Source organism: Pelodiscus sinensis, chromosome 3 (assembly GCF_049634645.1).
Source record: "Pelodiscus sinensis isolate JC-2024 chromosome 3, ASM4963464v1, whole genome shotgun sequence".
Lineage (NCBI taxonomy): Eukaryota > Metazoa > Chordata > Testudines > Trionychidae > Pelodiscus > Pelodiscus sinensis.
The window spans coordinates 104,393,108-104,416,509 of record NC_134713.1 but is presented as its reverse complement, the minus strand read 5'-3'; the positions used below and the strand labels follow the sequence as shown (position 1 = coordinate 104,416,509).

The 23,402-nt window shown below is 38.3% G+C and overlaps 1 protein-coding gene across 8 annotated transcripts in view; it reads right to left on the bottom strand.

Annotated features, from left to right (window-relative positions):
• The window catches only part of STXBP5 (syntaxin binding protein 5), a 193,085-nt gene that overhangs the window by 131,836 nt on the left and 37,847 nt on the right, over positions 1 to 23,402 (bottom strand). For all 8 annotated transcript variants that reach the window (XM_025184070.2, XM_075924382.1, XM_025184056.2 and 5 more), the window contains exons 3-4: positions 15,910 to 15,991; positions 14,627 to 14,727 (exon numbers count right to left, since the gene is read on the bottom strand). In XM_025184070.2, the coding sequence (XP_025039855.2) occupies positions 14,627 to 14,727; positions 15,910 to 15,991 (183 nt within the window). The remainder of the gene's footprint in view (positions 1 to 14,626; positions 14,728 to 15,909; positions 15,992 to 23,402) is intronic.

The following is a 23,402-nucleotide window of genomic DNA, read 5'->3' as shown; positions in this document are numbered from 1 at the left end:
TCTGCACTGATTAGGCCTCAATTGGAGTATTGCATCCAGTTCTGGGCAACACATTTCAAGAAAGATGTGGAGAAATTGGAGAAGGTCCAGAGAAGAGCAACAAAAATTATTAAAGGTCCCTTCCAGTTCTAGTATTCTATGATTTTATATCTTCACAGGCAGACCTAATACATAACAGAAGAATGTAGCGGCTATTCTGGATCAGACCAAAGATCCATTTAGCCCAGTATCTTGTCTGCGGACTGTGGCCAAAACCAGATGCCTCAGAGGGAGGGATCACAACAGGTAATCATCATGTGATCCCTATCCTGTCGTGCATTTCCAGACAAACAGAGACTAGGGTAACCATTCAGATTGACTGTGTGCTGACTGAAGAAAAGCTTCCTTTTATTTGTTTTAAACCTGCTGCCTATTAATTTCATTTGGTGACTCCTAATTCTTATACTGTGGGAAAACTGAATAACTTTTCCTTATTCACTTTTTCCACACCAGTTATGATTTTATAGACCTCTATCATATCCCCCTTTTCTATCATGTCTCCTCTTTTCTAAGATGAAAAGTCCAAGTCTTTTTAATCTCTCTTCATATGTGACCCATTCCAAACCCCTATCATTTTTGTTGCCCTTTTCTGAACCTCTTCCAGGGCCAATATACCTTTCTGAGATGAGAAGACCACATCTGGACACAGTTTTCAAGATGTAGGCGCGCATGGTTTTATACAGAAGAAATAAGATGTTCTTGGTCTTATTCTCTAGCCCTTTTTAAATTGTTCCTAACAGCCTCTTTGCTTTTTTAACTGCACTTTAACTGCAGCTGCACACTGAGCTGATGTTTTCAGAGAGCTATCCACAATGACTCCAATATCTCTCTCACGTAGTTATAGCTAAATTAGTCCCCATCATATTGCATGTATAGTTGGGATTTCCCAATGTGCATTACTTTACATTTATCAACATTTAATTTCATTTGCCTTTCTGTTGCCCAATCACTTGGTTTGATGACATATTTTTGAAGCTCTTCTCAGTCTGCTTTGGTCTTAATTATCTTGAGCAGTTTAGTATCATCTGCAAATTTTGCCACCTCACTGTTTATAAGTGATTTGGGGAAAGAACCAAATAGCCTGGTAAATTGCTTGAATAGGACTGACCCTAGTATGGACCCTTGGGGGGACACCACTAGTAACCTCTCTCTCAATCCATGAGAGGACCTTCCCTCTTATCCCACGACAACTTACCTTACTTAAGGGCCTTTGGTGAAAGACCTTATCAAAAGCTTTCTGGAAATCTAAGTACACTATACAGTTTAAATGCCGCTCCGCTCGCCTGCCGATTCCCCCACTCCCACTGTGTGTATGCCAAGCCGGGGAAAAAAAATGGTGGCTGGCCCAGCACTGCAACCCCCCAGAAGACAGCCGCGACCCCTTTGGGGGTCAAGACCCACGGGTTGCGCACCGCTGCACTATAACCACCGAACCCCCCTTGTTCATATATTTGTTGACCTCTTCAAGAACTGTAGTAGATTTCTAAGGTATGATTTCCCTTTACAGAAAACCATGTTGACTCTTCCCCAACAAATTATGTTAATCTGCCTTTCTGACAATTTTATTCTTTACTATAGTTTCAACTAATTTGCCCGGTACTGTTGGACTTACTGGTCTGTAATTGCTAGGCTCACCTCTGGAGCTCTTTTTAAATATTGGCATCATGTTGGCTATCTTCCAGTTTTTAGACATAAAAACTGATTTAAGGACAGGCTGCAAACCACAGTTAATAGTTCTGCAATTTCATATCTGAGTTTTTTCAGAACTCTTGGGTAAATGCCATCTGGTCCTGGTGACTTGTTACTGTAAAATTTGCTAACACTCTGTATTCCATAAAAAGTGACTACATGAGAACATAGAAGGCCTTCAAGAAAACCAATGTACCCTCTCATTTATCCAATCAACTATAAACTCCTAAGCAGCCTATCAGAAAGAACTAAAAGCAAATGTTCAGGTCCCTTCTCCAAAACTTAGGACATTTAAAATAAAAATTATCTCTGCAAATAAAACTGATTAATTTGAAGATAATAAAATAAACCAAAATAAACGTTTAAAAAGAAGATAGTTTTTTTTCTTAGCAGAAAATGTAACATCCTTCAGTAGATGAGTTTCCACACAAATCCAAAGTTTGGGAAAGGGAGACAAAAGTATTAGCCTCATAAAAAAAGAGCTGAAAGAATTCTAGCTGACAAAGTCTGCCCACTTTGATTGGGCTATTTTCTTTCAATGTTTAGCACTGTCTACTGGCATGAATCCAGTATATAAATAAATAAAACTGTTCCTTTGTTAATGAGGTTTAACTGAAAAACTGTCTACCTAAAAATGTGTCTTTCAGCAAATCAGCAGAATACATTGTATTGCTTTTCCTGTGTTTTTTTTATTTCATTTGCACGAGAAAAATATTGCAAATAGAGGGTTTTTTATAAAGTATATAGGGATGAGAGATATTTGTTTTGTATATTAATGTTTAATGTTACTAAAAATGTAATATTTTGAGATTGAATAATTTCAAGATAGGTGAAAGTGTTTAACATTTTAAGAAAAATCTAGCTCTTTCCTTCCCAGAAAACACAGCCAAAAAAAAAAAAAAAAAAGTTACCTAACTTATATGTCTTTAGGATCAAGACCAAGCATACTTATCAAATCTTTGTGTATATACATTTGACCAATTAAAAACTTAGCAACCAGGAAACAAATCTAATGCATCATGACACTGTAGAGCACTGATCCAAATACATTGACTATAAAACTTCCTTACTTTACATTAATGAATTTAAAAATAATTTGCATAATTGTGTATGGGAATAGATTAACAGCTATGAAGATCACTTGGAGAAGAAATTTGCAAATATTCTTCAAGGATTTCCCTTTGCTAGTTGCATACATATGCCTCTGAAACTGTCAAACATATTTAAGAAAAATGTTTATCATGATCATACCACAAGAGATCAAAACACTAATTAGAACAAGACACAGTTAATTGAAAAAATATAACTTCATTATGGACATCTCAAAGAAATATCATGGACATTTGTACTAGCTTATTAAAAAAATTATTTTACTTAAGTAAAGTACCAAATATATGACTGTTAGTCTTCAACCATGTTTTCATTAAAATAAGAATCCTTGTAAACCAACCTTTAATTTCCCTACAGTACATCACAAAGTAATTGCTTGTTAAATCAATCAAAACATCTATTCATCGCGAGACTTCCTTGATTTGTTGAAGGACAGAGTGACAATCTGCAATCAATTGAGAACACTAATCTATGGGACTACTTTTCATTCAGAGTAACTGGATGATTTTAAAAATGCAAACTGCAGAGTCATTAAACTCATGTAAATACTTGTTACGTCATACATTTAGGTCACTGTCAATTTTCACATAAAATGCCTGTAACAGTTCAAAAACAAACATTAAACAATAAAGTTGTCTTTTAGATAGTCACATATACTATAAACTGAACGTCAACAAAATAGAGGTGTAAGTTTACAGTGTGAAAATACAGTAATGTCAATTTTATATTAGTTGATTTTTTATTCCTGAATTGCCAAGCAAATCAAGAAAAATTTCTCTCGTTTACCATAATTTGTGTTCACATTTTCAGTACAGCATTTGCACATGTAAAATGAAAGAGGGACTGAGTAAATTTAAGTTAAAGAGCTAAGTAATTAATGGATAGAAATAATGGAATTATTCCCGAATTAAATGCAGTAAAAGCTTTGCATCCTACAGAACATTAAAAATATTTTAATATACTGATATAGTAAAAATAAGATTTAACATGCAAATTAAATTTCATGAAAGTAAGCAGCTGCATGTAATACAGAAGTCTGACTTCCACCAACACTGGTAAAACTACTCAGCATCTGTGCTCAATGTACAAATATTTTAAAAATTTTTACGGCTTACATACACACTTTAAAATGTTTGTGCACACGTTTTATACACATACATAACTTTACATATACATACGTAGAAAAAGTATGGTATAATTAAACTTCCATGACTATCATTTGGGATACTTGTCTTACAAGTGGTAAAGTACCATACAGGAATCATTTACTGCAAAAAGAGATGAGACTGAAGTCTCTAATCTTGTATTTAGAATATGAGGCAACTATAGTCCTAATAAAAGGGTAAATTAATCTCAACGAAAACAAATTTGATAACCAGGACAGAATTTAGAATAGACACTTAGAGCTTTTCAGAGTTAATCAGAGGACAGAGAGTTGGATACAATGGTTGAAGATATTAGGTAAGTTCAACCTTCATTTATTTCTATGCTACTTGCCAGTTATTGTGATGGCATGTCATATAGTTATATTAAATTATTCAGCTAAGCAAGCCTGTTTCTGAGACCTCAAGAATTCTGCATGCACTGAAATACTATGTTTGCATCAGCAAAATTTTTATCAAACAACCAGAAGGTATGTTTTCCTTTTATAGACAAGGGAACATCTGCCTTAGAAACAAAATTTTTGACATTTGGGATACGTGCGCATAGGTCTCTAGGCTAAGTTTTGGAATCAGTGTAATAGACAACTATCCGGATTGACATCCTGATGAAGCAGCTGTGTATGATCAGTGTCAAGAGTAAAAACTGAGGAAGTGGAGATTGGACACAAAAGGGAATATGTAGGTTACTTATTGTTTTCTACACTGTTTGATACCTAAAAAGAAAATTAAGATTGGCAAATTCACCAAATTTAATTTGACTCAGTTTAAAACTTCAGAAAACTAGACTACAATAGGAAACTGTAGATTTATGTTTATACATAGACTTATTATGCATCAGTGAATTTTCTGTAGCTTCTTCAATATTTTATAGGAAGCCTGATTCAAGAGCATTAGGGGGATTTTTAATTCTCTGCACTAGTGCAGGTCCTTGAGATATCTAGCATTTTAAATGACAGAGGTGTAAATATGTTAAGAAACTAAATACCAACAAATTCAGTTCCTATATTCTCAGATTCACTGTGAAAAGGAATTCTGTGAGACGCTCAGAACCTTTGACAATCTGCATATGAATTTAGGAGATTAACTTCAGGCACCCCAGTTTGAAAATTCTGGCCACAGTCTGTTACTTCACATAGATTATAAAGAGCTCTGGACAGTCTTGACTTTAAGACTCTCAATCTTAGCAGGATAAAAAAAGAAAAGGAAGAACAAATTATCACCACCAAAACCCTCCTTACCTAAAAAGCAAGGATTCATCATGTCTGAAGTTTCACCTGCATATAAGTCAACATTAAATCCATGGTAACTGCAAAACTGAGCTCAATAATGAAAAAATAAAGTGTAGTTTAAAAAAAAAAAAGAGATTTGAACACCAGACAGACCGTAAATTCTTTCATTTAAGCAGGAAAGAATTTTGAAATTAGTATTCTGACAAGAGTCAAATTGTCTCATCTCCCACTGTCATACCCACTGGTATAGACAGTGTGAAACTTGCATCATGTATTGTAGATAGCGAAATGGTCTTTTGCCCACGCTGGAGCAATTTAAGTTAGATCAGTGTAGAACTGCCCATAATCATTAAGTTTTTCAACATCCTTCCAGCACCAGTACCAGCATACTCATCTGACAAATGGATACTACAGAAGTGGAGTACCAAGACTACCTAGTCTGTCGAAGAGAAAGGATTTAAACTAAGGAGTCCTGATTTTCAGTTTTCCAGCAACATTACCTCCCCTCAAATATAGGAAAGGGGCAGGAAAGAAAGACCAGATTAAGCCCCCTTGCAGACTTAACTGCCATCACAAAGCACACTACTGTAACCGTTCCAATGTCAAGATAATGTCCATTTTCTTTAGGTTTTTACTATATTGTTATCACTTTTTGAACCAAAGCGTTAGCCAAAACTTCAGAGTCTTGCTGGTTGTTCCAGTTCAGAGAAAGTTTTATGAAGTAGATACCTTTAATGCAATCTTATTTATAAATAATATAAAAGTCCTATTACCCTAAACCCAAGAGGAATCAAACATTAGGATATAGTTTGAGTTCAACCCTAAACATTTTATAGTAAAAACCAGACTTCAAATCCCCCTCTCTACTTTTCACACACTGCTTGTCCAGCTTGACTTCAGCAGCCTTCTCTGTATTTCTCTGTCTTTAAAAAAAAAAAAAAAAAAAAAAAAAAAAAGAAGTCAATCATGGTGTGAGGTAGTGGAGTCCCTTTCGAGTCTTGAAATGTATGTATTAATTCAGTGGAATTTACTGGATGACACAGAATATGTCCATTTTGTTCTAATTCACTACTCAACTTCCACAGCAACACTCTCAGTATCAGATATTAGCCATGCTGAAAATCATGTCCTACCCTGAATAGCCCTTATGGATAATTTGATTTTAGTCCTGGAACTCAGCTGTATTCTATACACAACCTCATTTATTGTGTCAATACTATATAGGGTCCCTCTAGAAGTTTATTAGCTTTGGGTGCTTAGCTGTCTTTTTCTAGGATTTTGAAATCAGATAAGGTCCCCTTTTTAAAAAGTTTCTTAAGATGAAAAGGCTTTATGATGAAGGCCATCTGATCAGAAGCTATGCTTAAATTTTCTCTAGCAAGAGTATACACTATACACTGACTTGTAAGAACAATATTTATAGATATTATAACTGTACAGGCAGATATTACAATTGTACAGACTTATGTCGGATCCGCAGTTACGAACGGGGCCAGTCTCCCTGGTCTCCAGCAGACCAGGGAGAGGAAGCAAAGCGGCGGAGCACACGGGCAGCGGACAGCCCAGACGCGTCTGGGCTGTCCGCTGCCCGCGTGCTCCTTGGCTTTGCTCTGCTTTGCTCCCCGTCTCCCTCGTCTGCAGACCAGGGGGACGGGGAGCAAAGCCGCGGAACACGCGGGCAGCCCAGACGCATCTGGGCTGTCCCGCTGCCCCCGTGCTCCACGGCTTTGCTCCGGACGCCTGTGGTACAGCAGCTGGGGCGCTGCCGGTTGGTCCCGTAGTGCCACTCTGGGCACTACTGGACCAACCCGGCAGCACCCCAGCTGCTCTGCCCCAGGCGTCCCCAAGTCAGCCACTGCTGAAACTGACCAGTGGCTGACTACAGGAAGCCCCTGCCCCGGGAATCAGCAGCAGCTGACTTGGTGATGCCTGGGGTTCTTAAGTTGAATCTGTATGTAAGTCAGAACTGGCGTCCAGATTCAGCTGCTGTTGAAACTGATCAGTTTCAGCAGCAGCTGAATCTGGACACCAGTTCCGACTTACATACAGATTCAACTTAAGAACAAACCTACAGTCCCTATCTTGTACGTAACCCGGGGACTGCCTGTATAGTAAAAATTAGAAAGTAAATATTTTTCAGTAGTAGTGTGCTATGATGCTTCTGTATTTTTAGGTCTGATTTTGTAAGCAAGTTAGTTTTTAAGTGAGTTGAAACTTGGGGGCATGCAAGAGAAATGAGCCTTCTGAAAAGGGGTATTACAGTCTAGAAAGGTTGAGAGCCACTCAACCATGAAAGGGAACGAGATATTCTGTTACTAGTCCTTTTGGTGCTGTTCTATAAAAACCTGAATCCCATCAGACTATGGATGAGCTGGGATGTTGCATTTTTTGTGAATCCATGTTGAAACACTTTAAAGATAAAGAGTCTTCTTTTGCTGTTTGAAACTCAACAGGGACTCCCCAATTGGGTGACAAAAATATTCACTAGGATTTCTGCTACTGCCAGAATGTCTTGATTTCTTATTAGGTAAACTTCAGTTCATTTTGTGAATTAGTCAGAAGCTACTTCAAGATATTGCTTACTAGCCTTTGTCTCATGCAGAGGTCCAAGAATACAAACAGTAATACACTCCTCTGGTGCCCTCACAAAATACTGTGTCAGAGAGGAGAGCCCTTCTTTGTATGCAAGCATCAGTTTTTCTGCATCCTGCCTGAACTTTATGCAACAGAAATCCTCCAAGCTTCGCTAAGATTTGTGAAACCTTGAAGTGTTCTGAAGTTTTAAAATCACAACCCCAGAATTTCCTTTTAATTTGTATTAGTAAACCAGCTAATACCTTTATCCATCACCTGCTTTCCCCTTCCTCCATCTCCTATATAATATTTTATCATCTAATCTATTTCACCTTTTAACTTCAGGTTCTCTCACTGTAACTTGAAAGCATTTATTGTGGTATTGTGAAGGGATACTGAATTTCAGAGTGGCCACATTGGCCAATGGATTTTTCCATCACATATTCTTATATTAAAATTCTCTCTTTGGGAAGATTGTAGTTGTTTTAGAAAGTCTAGTCCTATGACCCCAGGAACATTTGCACTTCTGCAAACTATGGAAAGATGGCAGTCATTTCTTCTTAAGAAATTCTATTTCCTTTAGCAATGAAATTCCCTGATTTCCGATGGAAGACACTATTTGCAATTAGACTGTCAACAAAGCATCAGCACTACCATGTCTGTGCCCAGACATGTGCAGTTGTGAAATCATAGTACTACAGGTTTTTCAACCACCTGGGTAGGTTGCCTTTCAGGTTATTCTGAATCTGAAGAGCCATTACAAGGATGCATAGTCTGTTTTGACCTTACATGTTCTTGCATACAAATAGTGATGAAAATATTCTACAAATTTAACCACTGGCAAGAGATCTTTTCAGGTACTATACGAATCTCTCTCAGGAAAAGTTAGATATTTGATATAAGCAGCCACCCTTTACAATCCTTTATTTTCTTGTGTCAACACTGACCCCAAATGAAAGCATTAGCATCTTCGTTCAACATAAAAACTGTTTGAAACATAGATAGGCAAAGACAGGAGCAATCACAAGACACTTTTTCCACGGTGAAAATGGCTCTTCACACTCTACTGACCACTGGAATAATTTCCATTCTCACCCAAGTTATGCAGCAGTTTTGAAGCACCAGCAAAAAACCACCAATAAATCCTCTGCAACAGAAGCAGAGCTCTACAAAGCTCTATGTATCTATTAATGACAAACGAGTTGGCCAGTCTGTACCACCTCTATTTTTCATCAGTCGAAATTCCTTCCACACCGATTGTGTGCCCAAGATAAATTACTCCATTTTAAAACAATTCACATGTTGCATTTTAAAACAATTCACATGTTGGGATGGGGTGTGTGAAACATTCAGCTTACCAGAGACCATTTGTAAATTTATCAATATATGTTCAAGGGCTGTAGTATGCACCAAGATATCATTCAGATATAACAAGCTGAAAGAGGCATACTATGTAATAGTTTTTCTAGTTGTCTCTTAAATGTGGCTGGCGCTTTGCACAAGTGAATCAATCACTTCAAGTTGCCAAAGGTGTTATCCAGGTGTAAAAGTAGTTTTTCCTCTATTTTGGATCCACTTCCATATGTAAATATCTACTTTTAAGATCCAGTGTGGAAAACCAGATTGAGCCTGCTACAGGATCTAAGGTATCATATTTATGTTAGCATCAAGAATCTTTTAAAGTAACTCCAACACAATCTGGTCCTGCTATCTGTTTTCCTCATCCAAAACTACCATAGTTGAGGCATAAGGACTGGTAGAGCTTTTTACTTTACTTTTCCCTGTTGGAAGGGAAATATAAAGACAAGGCAAAGATGATTAAAAGAAAAAGTATCACTACCCAATATGATTTGCTTCCAATATACAACATCCTCTTGAACAAACACAGTAGTAGTACATCCTAAATGGTCCTATATATTTCATTATGGATGTGACAGAAAGGCTGTTTTATACGTAAGGTTATACTAAAGTAAAGCAGAGTAAATGTTTATCATCTATGAAAACATGTATCCTCTAAATGTACAGTACTTGAAGTACAAAATGAGTTGAAGGTGTTAAGAGTGTTTTTAATTTTTAAAATTAGCTACATAATAATGCTCTTGCTGATTTTCAGGAAGCACAACCTTCACTTTAACATACTGTCAATTTTCTGGCTTTTACTAATGTCCCTGTTTTTGTGGGGTTGAGAACTTTTACTGGTTCTGAGAGCTTTCTGTTTTTAGCTTCTAACTTTCATGCTCTGGAAAGGTACAAAGAACTGACAAGCAACTTTAACTTTAGTCAAAGTTTTTTGTTGGTAAATGTACTGTCTCTAAAGAACAAAATTCATCATATGCTGTGTTTATTTCATCCCCACCCCCCACCCATTCACAGCTCCTTTCCTTATTTTTCTGTTTCTACTTATAATTTGAAACTATAAAGTTGAGCTGGAACAAATGGAAGAGCTATTTCCTTAGAAAATGTCTACTGAAAGATTAGGTAGCACCAATGCTATCAAGCAATATAACTCAGCAGTGCTTTTCAATTTCCAGCTGAAGACTAATTACATTCTAATTGTGTATGTTTTTTGGGGTAACTGTCTCTTTCAGGATCTGACCCATCGGTCATCTATCTTCCACTGTACATCACATTAGATCTGTGCATTCAGGGAGTTCTTCCTGAGCCACTGTGATGCCCAAAGCTGTTTGTATGAGTTTTTTGATTGACTCCATTAGTCCAGTTTCGATCCCTTGTGTATACATTTTCCTTATGATACAGACATTCCCATGCATTTCCTATAATGTACAAAGCATGCACACTGCATATGCCCTATATATTGACAAACACACAATTAGGTATTCACCACTAGTTAAAGTAGTGCAGTTGACTTTGATGAATAAGCTTAAGAAAGTATTGCCAAATGTCATTTCCATCAATTAAAAAAAACAAAAAAAACCACTAGACAGCTGCAACTTTTCAGAAAAGTTTTGGTCTCCTTTATTACAAATATTTGAAAATCAAAAAGGTTGATGCTTGCTGTTTTGGTTTTGAATGGACTGCAGTGAGTGATAAGGAAGCAATTATTATGTTCAGTGTCATTTTATGTGGCGATGTCTGTGTGACTATAAAAAATAAGCGCTAAAACTTGAATGGCTGTCCTATAACATGTATTAACAGAATAGAGTCTGAGAGAGGGTGTACAGTGCCTGATCAGAAGTCTTCTCTACGATCAATTCCCTCAACATCTATATTTCAACCAATCATTTTCAGCATCCATATCCTATACATTTAAGATATATTCTTGTATTTGAAAAAACACCTCGGAATAGCCATTTATTATTTCTGTATCTTAGACTAAGGATGTTAAAATGTGGTTACTTCCTAATCAAGTAGTCGACAGATTTTTTCTATTGACTACTTGATAAGGATTGCATTACAGTGCTCAATCTGGCTTGTGCCGGGTCCCAGAATAATCTCCCACACTGCCACTCTGCGTTATAAGGGACTGGTGAGTCGGTGTGTGAAGATGCCAGCTCAGTCCTGGCTCCCGCAGGTGATGGGTCAACCCCCATAACCTGCTTCCTCACCCACTCATCTCCTATGGTTATGTGGGCTGACTCATCACCTGCAGGAGCAGGTGCTGAGCCGGTGTCTTAGCATACTGGCTCCCGTCTCTCAATATTGCAGAGCTGCAAATGGGGTGATACTAATGGGGGGAACGTGACGAGTTGATAGTGCTAACTGATAAGCTCCTGCCTACTGGTTAGTTGACTAGTCGCTTACATCCCTCTCTCTCTCTCTCTCACCATTTCTCAAAGAAACATATATATATATATATATATATATATATATATATATATATACACACACACACAAGGGTAAGAAACCCAAAACTAGAAGGGTTTAGCAAGAACCAATAGCTAGAAGTTGAAATTTTAAAATTTGCATCTTTATTTCAAGTTTGAAATACCGAATGTAATTAATCATTGGAACAATTTATGTAAGGAAAAAAAATGCTTACTTATCCTACAGCAACTGTCTTTAAGAGTTTTTTTCAGTATTGATCCCATTGTGCAAAGACCCCTTTCAAATGTCTCAAATGTTCAATACTAGATTATTTTGAAGAGTAGTATGCTTTGGAGCGGTGCAAGGACATAAAAGCAAAGTGATCTAACTTGTTCTATGATCTTTTCCAATTTGGATAATTTATGTATATTTGTAACTATACAAATATTAAATGTTTAAATGTTTTTAAATTACAAAAGATTAGCATAAGAATTAATTTCAGTATTTGATATTTGAGGTATTAGTATCAGCTGTAAGCAAATAATAAAAATCCAAGTACAATAAAAATGACATCCTGAAGATTATTTTTTAATAAGTTGGCCTAGGTTATTTTCAAGTCACAAGTCATACAACTATGCTTACAGGAAATTTCTCTTCCCATTCGGTACATCTACACAGCAGTGTTATTTTGGAATAACTGACATTATTCCAAAATAACATAGTGAGCATCTACACTACAAGCCTTTATTTCGAAATAATGTTGAGCTAGAGGACTTCTTACTGTGACTCATGGTAACCGTCATTTCATGAGGAGTAAGGGAAGTCAAAGGAAGAGTGTTTTTCCTTTGACTTCTTGCTGTGTAGACAGTGCATATATCAGCTATGCAATTGATATAGCTGAAGTTGCATAGCTTAATTTGACTTTAGCCCTGCTGTGTAGATATACCCTTATTGTACCAAAAAAAAGCCAAAGAAATTAACTGATCCGAGCAAAGGCATTGTAAACTATATCAAAATAATTAAAAATAATTTTTATATAAAAACACAAAACTTACTAAGAGTACTTATCATCCAGTTAAATAAAATTCATTGTACACTTTCCAGAAGTACATTACACGCCAAGAATGGAGGATTTAGAATTATTTGCCTTCAATATACCTATGTTTCCCAGGAGTAATCATAATACAATGTTACTTCACGCGTCTATCCCCTAACAGAGTTGGAGTATGTAATTTGTTTTGTTTTATTTTATAAACAATATGGTCAGTTTTCTTTCGACCATTCAAGGAAGCTAGTAAAACTTAATCCACAATACCAAATGTGAATGTAGTACTGAAGGCATTTGTTAGCATTCTAGAGAGTATTTTGACCACTTAATATCTCACGAGGCCTTTTTTTGGCAGATCTAAATTATGTCTATGTCTAGATTGTCTAAATATTAGATCTAAATGTCTAATTTAGAGACCATGAAATTAATTAAATTATGTAAATAAAATAATTTTGATAGTGAGACACAAACAGTTGTTTATAACCAGAGAACATGCAAAATTTGTCTTTGCAGCTCCTGATAGATTGCTCACATTTGGTTACCTACTTTGCTTTTATCCTGCTAAAATTCATATATATCATACTCAAAGTATCTTTTATCTGTGAAAGAGTCACACATTTATCAAAGATCCCACACTTATGCCAATGACATTGCAGTCAACATCTACAATCTAGGGATGTTAGATTTTGCGTATTTTAGTAATCACGTAGCCACGATTTTTAGCTATTGAATGATTACTAAAATACTCCACGGGGGCAGAGCCAGTAGTCAGTGTGCTCCTGGCTTCTGGCTCACTCCCCAGAGTCCCCTGCCAACCCACACTACTGCCTCTGTATCATGTATCATCTGTTAAATGTAGTCATTTCAATTAACTGAAAAGCCTAGATTTAAGCCGGGAGTTCCCCCGTTGTGGCTCTGCAGTTTAAATGTGGTAAAGTACCTGGTGGACAGGCAGCCTCCCCTGCCTCTTCCCCTGTCCTCGAGCTGTGAGAGAGCACCAGCTCCTGCTTCTGTTTCCCCTGCCCCCATGCTGCCTCTGATACAGAGACAGCGGTGGGGGGAGGGAAAGGGAAATGCCCAGGCTTATCGATTAGTCGACCACTCGCTTACATCCTATCCTAGACCCTGTACCTTCTCCTTTAATATGGAAGAGTGTGGCCCTTAACCATCAAAAATTATTGCACACCCCTGGGCCTAGAAGCATTACCATCATTTCAACTGCTTACTGAGCTCTTAGAAGACATTTAGGGGTAAACTGGAGCTAAATAACAGCACAGAGCACTGAGAGTCAGGACTGGTGGCTGTAAATAAACTCTAAAAGGGGACTGTGGGAAACTTGACCACCCCCATGATAACTAACATCATGCTAGGCCACGGATTTGCTGGACCAGAGTGTGCTAGATTAGAGAGGTTCAACCTGTACTATAGAATGTTTACCCTATCCACACAAGCATGCTTTTGTTGTACTTAGTACTTAAATTAGGAATAGCATTTTACTAATCAATGACATTCTAGTCTTCCATTAGGCTACAAGTTTTCAATTTCTTTAATTCCTTTTAATTTCAAAGGAAGTCAAAAGATACACTGGACATGTAAATACAACTGATAATGAAGTGTCAAATTCAAAGTGCATTTACTCTCTGGAAAGACTTCTATTTACTTTATTGTGTTTTGGATCTGGCTATAAGTAATTTTAATCATGTTAACTTTAGCACACCTTCTTGTGAGACAACTGAGTTGCAAGTAACTGTACAGAAAATAAACGGGTGTTTAAATACCTTAGTTACTTAGTGTTTCTACTTGAATCAACTAACTTAGGTCCCAATTATTCTGCAACTAAAGCCTAAGCAATCGGTTGCAGGACCAGAATCTTAATATGTGGCCGTGTAGGTAAGATATTCTTGAGATTGATTAATTGCAAACTAACTGTTCTTTAAAATATATTGCACACCTACACACACATACTTTTAAAAATATACATTTTCAGTTGATCATGACCCAATTCTTACCTTTCTCTGTTAAATTTGAGTGAATGAAGGATAGCCGGTCTCTTTTGACGTAAATTCCACAGGTGTAAGGTGTCATCAGCCAAGGCACTCACAAGAGCTCCCTTAAGAAAAAGTATCATTCACACTTAGACGTATATAGCATCTTTCACTTAAGTAATAATAAGTTTCCACAGACCTGTTTACCAACATCAACATGAAGAAAATATATAGCAAGACCATGATTAAAACTGAAAAGTTTTATAGTAAGTTTGTTCTTTAGGGAGCAGCTTCAACTTTAAAAATTGACTTTTGAGGTAAAATGCAACCAGGACAATAATAAAACATAGAAATGAGTACCATTTCCATTTATTGACAAAGTACATATTTTACGCTACTCGATCACAGTAAATATAACATGCAATGTGTATTTCAACACAGGTAAAGAGCCTACTTCCATAATAAGTCACATATTGCTTAGTAGAAAGAAAGGGAGATTCTGGTTATATCCCTTGTCATTTGTTCCACAAGATCCCAGACTACTGCATCACGTTTTATGAATATTCTTGAAACTATCACAAAGTTCATATATTAAAAAACAATTCTACGTGAACGTTTACATCTACTAACTCTTACAAGTTACATATCTGTATACTATATTTAGAATCTATAGAAAAAACATTTTTATTTTGCCAGATTTACTTTTTGCATGGCAGCATTTTTGTTACTTTTCTGTTTGAGCTAAGCAATAAGAGTGTAAAAAAAAAATCTTTAAAATCCAGAATTCTGAAGCCACAACATTTGGCCAGTGTAGATAAACTAATCACTTTTAAATGACCTATACTTCATATTAATGGCATCCCTTTAAATTCCATGTGTAGCTACTCAATTCACAATCTTTGTCAATAAAGGCCTATCTAAATAGCTTCTGCAATATTTAGAAAGAGGAGGTGAATGAGGTAATATTTTTTTCTGTACCAACTTCTGTTAAGAGAGACAAGCCTTCAAGCTTACCCATTCTGCAATATCTGACCATAGTATTTCTAAGAAAGATTATTAATACTATTATCTTGATAAAATACCCCAAATAGAAAATTATTTTGGTAATAATTTATATTTGTACACTTCTTTTATTTCTTAGAACAAAGCAAAAAATAAGTTCTATTTGCTGTCCATACCTTATATCACTATTCAGCAAACAAAATCGTGATTCATATTCTTATTTGTATTTGGAAGCTTTAAAAACATAGCCTTAAAGATGATGTAAATTCTTTTGATTTACAGTAAAAATTAAACTCTTTACTAACCTCATTAATCAGGAACTGGAGCTGGATTACTGCGGCTCCACTGTCATGTTGGCAGTAGCATTCAACTCCTGGCCGACCAAAACTGATAATGCTATTAAGGAATAACTGTTGTATGCAACAAAAAATTAGTAAAATGAATATTATGAAAGACTTGATGTTTATGAACAGATCTTGTATACCTTTGAAATCTGATGCTTATTTACCACCAATTTAGCTAATTGTAAAACATGCTTATGTATTAAACAGAAAGGTTAGAAATCACAAAGCCATTTCAACATGCAGATTGGACCCTTTATTCCTGTTGTTATTGTTTTCGTTAAGAATATAAGTTCAGACCTTCGTTTAAAAAATAGTACTTAAATTTTTCACAAATTTGGCCAAGCAAGACTCAGAAAGTGGCAAGGGAATGGCAGAGAAGGCATGTAAGTGACTATAGGCTGAAAATCTCTTAACTGGGATCTTCTGGTGTGGCAATATACATGGTCCGGCATGGCTATTGAAGGACCAGAAAGTCCCAGTGGACGGCCAATGGGAAGAATCCCTGCGGGGCTGGCAGGACAGTGGGCTTCCTGCATTAAGCCCACCATCAGCATGTGGCAGCAAGTCTGCCCATTAGGGCTGGGAGCTGCGGTAGCCCTATCCTGGAGCCAGGGTAGGAATGGCTGCCCAGCAGGATTGGTAGGGTAGCAGGCTAGCAAGAGGTGAAGAGCTGGCTGGGAGGCCAGTGGGCCAGGTGGAGGAGGAGCGGGTGGTGCTGGTGCAGGACAGCAGCAGGGGATTTAGAAGTGACCTCCCCTGGTCTGGCAAAATTCCTCATAGGATCCATCAGGTCCCAATGGTGCCAGACCAGGAAGGTCCAACCAGTAGTTGACTATCTATCTGATAAGCTTAAGCTTATTAGATAGACGAATAATGACTCAACTAGTCACCTCCTCCCCAACCGCCTTGATGCTTCTATCAAAGAGGCAGCAAAAGGGGTGAGCAGGAGCTGGTGCTGGCTCCATCTAGCACCGGCTCCTGCTCCTCCCCCTTCCTGCCTCCCTCTAAGAGAGGCAGGAAGGAGGGGAGGGAGCGACTAGTCGAGTCACTACTTGACTATCCGATGGGGCAGCAGGGGTGGGGGATATCAAAGGCTGTGAAGGAGATAGGGGAGGCTGCCATTCATGAAGGCTCTGCAGAGTGGTCCTATTGACTAATCAATTAGCTAGGTAACTGCAATTTAACATCCTTATGGCAGAGAAGTAATTCCAAAGGATAGTGAGGTTTTATCCCAGTTGTCAAGTCACTGTGACCCTTTCTATGCTCAGAGGAGGAAAGAAAGGTTTTCAATGTTGGTAGGATTGAGGTAAACCTGGGACTGAACTATGAAAGGTGAAACCTAGACTCATTTCTCACTGAATCCTTTATTTTCTCCTGCAGAAATAAGAACGCCTCTTCTTTGGTGCTATGCAGAACACATTGCTTGCTAGTGATGAACCTGATACACCAACTCAAGACAAAAAAAAGGAGGCTTTAGTACTCATGTTACTTGCCCTCTGGGGCACCTGCCATTGGCCACTATGGGAACACAGGATAACTGGGCTAGAGGGACCTTTGTTCTGACCCAGTATGGTTGTTCTTACGTACCTAAAAACATAAGAATGGCCATACTGGGTCAGACCAAAGGCCCATTTAGCTCAGTAATCTGTCTGCTGACTGTGGCCAAAACCAGATGCCCCAGAGGAAGGGAACACAATGGTAATCACCATGTGATCCCTATCCCTTCATCCATTTCCAGACAAAGGCTAGGGACACCATTCTTACCCAACGTGGCTAATAGTCGTTGATGGACCTAACCTCCATGAATCTATCTAGCTCTTTTTTGAACCCTGTTGAAGTCCTAGTCTTCACAACATCCTCTGGCAAAGAGTTCCACAGGTTGACTGTGTGCTGACTGAAGAAAAGCTTCCTTTTGTTGGTTTTAAACCTGCTGCCTATTAATTTCATTTGGTGACTCCTAGTTCTTATATTGTGGGAAAACTGAAAAACTTTTCCTTATTCACTTTTTCCACACTAGTCATGATTTTATAGACCTCTATCATATCCCCCTTTAGTCTCCTCTTTTCTAAAATGAATAATCCGAGTCTTGTTAATCTCTCTTCATATGGGACCCGTTCCAAACCCCCATCATTTTTGTTGCCCTTTTCCAATGCTAATACCCCTTTTTTAAGACGAGACCACATCTGGACACAGTATTCAAGATGTGGGCGTGCGTTATTTTATGTAGAAGCAATAAGATGCTCTGTGCCTTATTCTCTAGCCCTTTTTAAATTATTCCTAACATTCTATTTGCTTTTTTAACTGCAGCTGCACACTGAGTGGATGTTTTCAGAGAACTATCCACAATGACTCCAAGATCTCTCTCAAGTAGTTGTAGCTAAATTAGTCCCCATCATATTGCTTGTATAGTTGGGATTATTTTTCCCAATGTGCATTACTTTACATTTATCAACATTACATTTCATTTGTCTTTCTGTTGCCCAATCACTTGGTTTGGTGAGATCTTTTTGAAGCTCTTCACAGTCTGCTTTGGTCTTAACTATCATGAGCAGTTTAGTATCATCTTCAAATTTTGCCATCTCACTGTTTAGATATGATCTGGAGAAAGGGATAAATAGCCTGACTAACCCCAGTACGGACCCTTGGGGGACACCACTAGTTACCTCTTTCCATTCTGAAAATTTACCATTTATTCCTACCCTTTGTTTCCTGTCTTTTAACCAGTTATCAATCCAGGAGAGCACCTTCTCTCTTACCCCATAACAACTTACTTTACTTAAGGGCCTTTGGTGAAAGACCTTGTCAAAACCTCTGAAAATCTAAGTACACTGTATCCACTGAATCCTCCCTGTCCACATGTCTGTTGACCTCTCAAAGAACTGTAGTAGATTAGTAAGGCATGAATTCCCTTTACAGAAACCATGTTGACTTTTCCCCAACAAATTATGTTCATCTGTGTGCCTGACAATTTTATTCTTTATTGTATTTTCAACCTATTCACCCAGTACTGACGTTAGATTTACCAGTCTGTAATTGGCAGGATAATCTCTAGATTTTATTTTATTTAAGTAGTTGTATGTAATTTTAACCTTTAGCCCTTTCTATTATCTCACATTCAATTCCAGACCTGTGAGCAAATGGAAAAAAGCTGCCGGAGCACCTTAAGATTGGCAAGATAATCAAACCAGTCAGTAAAGAAATTCAGGGCAATTAGTATGTAAAAGATTAAAAGTTCTCTTTGAATGAAATTATAGTCATGTTATGCTCTATAATAATGGCCTGACCTTCCTACTCTGTTTTAGGTTTAGAGAATCTATCGAAGAAGCTTTTCAGTGAACAGAACTTAGCCCAAGTATTATACCACCATCATGTCCAAAATATTGTTGGAAAAAATCACCTTGAATGCTATGTTCAAGTCCTATCACTTCATCTCAGAAGAGAAAAGAAAAGAAAGCCAAAGACTGGCAATTATAATGACTAGCAGAATGAAAAGAATTCCACATAAGCAGGGCTCGACAAATCCGCTCGCCCACGGAGAATACATTTTGGCAACTGGTGAGCTGTGACGGGGCGGAGCCGCCCCACAGCAGCGAGGGCGACCCGCCCCACGCTTCAATGGTGCTGACCCCCGTGCTGCACGGCGTTCTGACAGTGGTCTGCGCTGCTTGCTCCCATGCAGCCGCTCAGCCGAGCGGCGTGCAGGGAAGCCGAGTCCTGGGATGAGATCCGGAAGTGGGGGCAGGGCCGCACATGGGCGTAGGGCGGGGCCAGAGCGTGCGTGCATCCTTGACATCGGGGGAGAGGCGCCAGTGCAAGAGAGCGCTGCATTCAAAAGGAGAGCAACAGAGGAAGACAGAGGGGTGAGGAGACGGAAGAGAGTAACCAAGGGAGAGGGGAGAACAGAGGAGTGAGCTAAAAGACTGCTCCCTCAACAGCTAGGCCAAAGATTGTTTGCCTTTGTGCGCGTCTTCCTATGTTTCCAAGACAGTTATATGAAAGGTGTACACAAGTTAAGAACTCTAACATAAACCAACTACTTGAAGGCAGAAAGAAGTTTTTCTCTGTGGACAAAATAATTTAATATTTGTCCAATAATGGTTTTGTGCACAATTTTCTGAAGCATTTAATACTGACCAATGTCAGAGTCTAGAGTATATAAACAGCTCATCTTTTCAGCCAATATGGTAATTTCTATATTCCTATTTTAATCCTTTCTGGGATCCAAGCACCACAGTTTAAATGTTCAATCAAAATAGCTTCCTAATTTAATTCAGCTATTGTGCAGAAAACTTACATCCCAAGAGGATAGCCACAAATTATTCTTATTTTATTCTTGCCTAACTTAATTTGACATCTAAAGGTTTAACAGAGAATCCCACAACTGTAGTATTGACATCATGCTTGGTACCGTAAATCAGTTTACCTCCCCAATTTCATGAAATGTTAACTTTCTGAAGAAACAGCCAAGAAAAACACAGTAGTTATTTCAAATAAACAGACAGGCTTAACTGATAAGAGATTAAGAACTCCTATTTTTACAATCTCATCTCCCTAAGAAATGTTGTGTCTTTTCAATAGGGATGTAAGCATAAGCTTATTGGATATTTGACTCAACTAGTCGCTTACCCCCAATCTGCTGCCTCTACTCAGAGGCAGCAAGGGAGGGGGATCAGGAACAGGTGCTGGGGGGGATCAGGAGACAGCTTAAAAGTTGGTTTCCCCCCCCCCCCCCCCCATCAGTCTCCACAGGGGGCCGGGAGATAGCGGGGACTGGGCATGAGCCAGGAATCAACTGATTCCCAGCTAACGCAGAGGCACAGCAGGGTGGACCTGGTGTGAGCTAGGACAGCGGATTCTTGGCTCGCTCCGGGTCTCCCCCGCTGCGCACCAGCCTTTTACATGTATTAAGAGCCAGCTGGAGTGGGGTTAGTTCCCAGGATCAGGAGCTAACGCTGCTGTGGCTCCCCCACTTATTGACTAGTCAATGGAAATTCCATCAACTAGTAGATTGGTTAATTATATTAAATTTAACATCCCTTGTTAGTGTGATTCTTGAGATGTATGTGCCTATGTACATGTCAAACATTTTTAATAGAGCTCATGAAAACTATCAAAAAAGTTTCAATTTAACTTAACAGTTCCTTCAGGAACAGTATTACTTCCACACGGCTACCAGAATGCTAGCTACTGAAAGAAGGCTCTATTAAAAATGTTTGACATGTACATAGGCACATACATCTCAAGAATCACACTCAAAATACTGTTTATCACAGATACTGTAGGGATAGTGGTAATTTCCCATGTTAACGGTGTCAATCTGTTAATTTACACAAATAATTTTTAAAAATGCTTAGAAAGCTATTATCTTGTTAATTTGCTGCATGCCTGACACCAAAAAGGCCAGTTGCAAACCAATCATTTCTGGCCAGATTATAAATTGTCAAAAAAATTCACTGGTTTTGTGTTATACATTATGGGAAGTTGCTTCTTGCTTCTAGTCACTCCTGCATGATTCGTTTTTGCCCAATCATATGTTGCCAAAAATTCCCAGAAGAGTGTGCTATATGGTGGTAAACTTCCCATGATGCACCTGCAGGTAGTATTGAAACAGGCATTTCTGGTGAACACAGACTTTACTGACACAAATATCCAAACAAAGTGTAGGATGATCTTTCCAGCAAAATTCATAATTAGCAACAGGCTAAGTTCAAAAGCTTTGTTAGAAAAATCAATTAATTACTTAAAATGCATTTTAAAATGAAATCACTATGTACCCCCTAATTTTGAAGGTTACTACCATTTCTACTTCTACATGTGGAGAAACTGGAGAAGGTCCAGAGAAGAGCAATAAAAATGATTAAAGATCTAGAAAATATGAGCTATGAGGGAAGACTAAAAGAACTGGGCTTGTTTAGTTTAGAAAAGAGAAGACAGAGGGGCCATGATAGCAGTTTTCTAGCATCTAAAAGGGTGTTACAAGAAGGAGGAAGAAAAACTCCTTGGCCTCTGAGGATAGGACAAGAAACAATGGGCTTAAATTGCAGGAAGGAAGGTTAAAGTTGGACATTAGGCAAAACTTCTTAACTGCCAGGGTGGTTAAATACTATAATAAATTGCCTAAGGAGGTTGTGAAATCTGGAAATATTTAAGAGCAGGTTAGACAGACATCTATTAGGGATGATTTAAATGGTGTTTGGGCCTGCCATAGGGGCAGGGGACTAGACTAAGTCCTTTCAAGGTCCCTTCCAATTCTAGTATTCTATGATTCTGTGTCTTATGGAAAGTACTTAATACAAAAGTGGACTAGCCATTTTATTGGAGTAATGGTGTCATTTTTCCAACAGAAAGCTATTAAAGTAGACTTCCAAAAGGTACCGGATTATCAGATCTAGGTGGTGCCAGTTTTCAGATTTGCCAGAGAATCGGGAGGTCCGGTACAGATGCATGGCTTAACAGCTGGCTAGGACAATCTCCCTCCCTCTCCCCTCCTCTTTCCTCTTGCCTGTTCTCTGTGCTGTAACCTGATCCTCCACCTTCTCCCCTCCCCTTTCCTCTTCCCTGAAGCAAAACGCTCTTCTCCATAACAGGATCCCACTCTCCCCTCCCCCAACCTTATGCTCCGTCTGTTTACAGCCAGCACATGTGCGGAGCGGCAGGCTTTTTAATCAGCTGATCAGGAGCGCTTGGCATTTTGATGCCGGAGTATTGGGAGTGCCGAACAGTTGGAGGCCGGACTATCGGAGTTTTACTGTATAACCTGAAAATTAACGTCATATGTAGTTTGCTAAAAACCACAGCAAATGACAAATAAATCTAGAATTTTTGCAGAAAACGTGATATCTACACTGAGACCTTCAAAGTTTCTGCTCAGAATAAGAGGTCTGGATTTAAAGTTTGATTTAGAAACAGCGATGCCACCTTAATTGCAACTGCCCTAGAGGCTTCGGTTATAAAGAGCAATAGCACACAACAGATACATCCAGATTTTAATCTTGCTCATGAGGGAAAATTTTTGAAAAAGCTGGACTCTTCATGGTAGCAGGTCTAGCTAAGAAAGAAAGATGCTAAGAAAGACAGACAGAAAGAACTATTAATAGTTCAATGCATTAATACATACATTGTGAATCAATGAAAAGATACATCTGCTTATTGAGTTCAGTAAAAAAAAAACACAAGACAAAACCACAAGACAAATCAGAAAAAAACGCAAGTTGTCAGTGTATTTCAGCACATTATTTAAATACTGGGGAAATGGGGTGCATGACTCCATTGCTGCTATGACATTCCTCAGCATGGAGAGCTCACAAAAATGCTGAGGATGCTGCTCCTTGGCCCCTAATGAAGCTGTGGTAGAACACTGAAGGAATTATAGAACCAGAGGCAGGCAGAGCGGGCTGCTTGGGGAGAGATTGCTGTGCTGATCAGAACCATGGACTAACATGCAGGGGGGACTG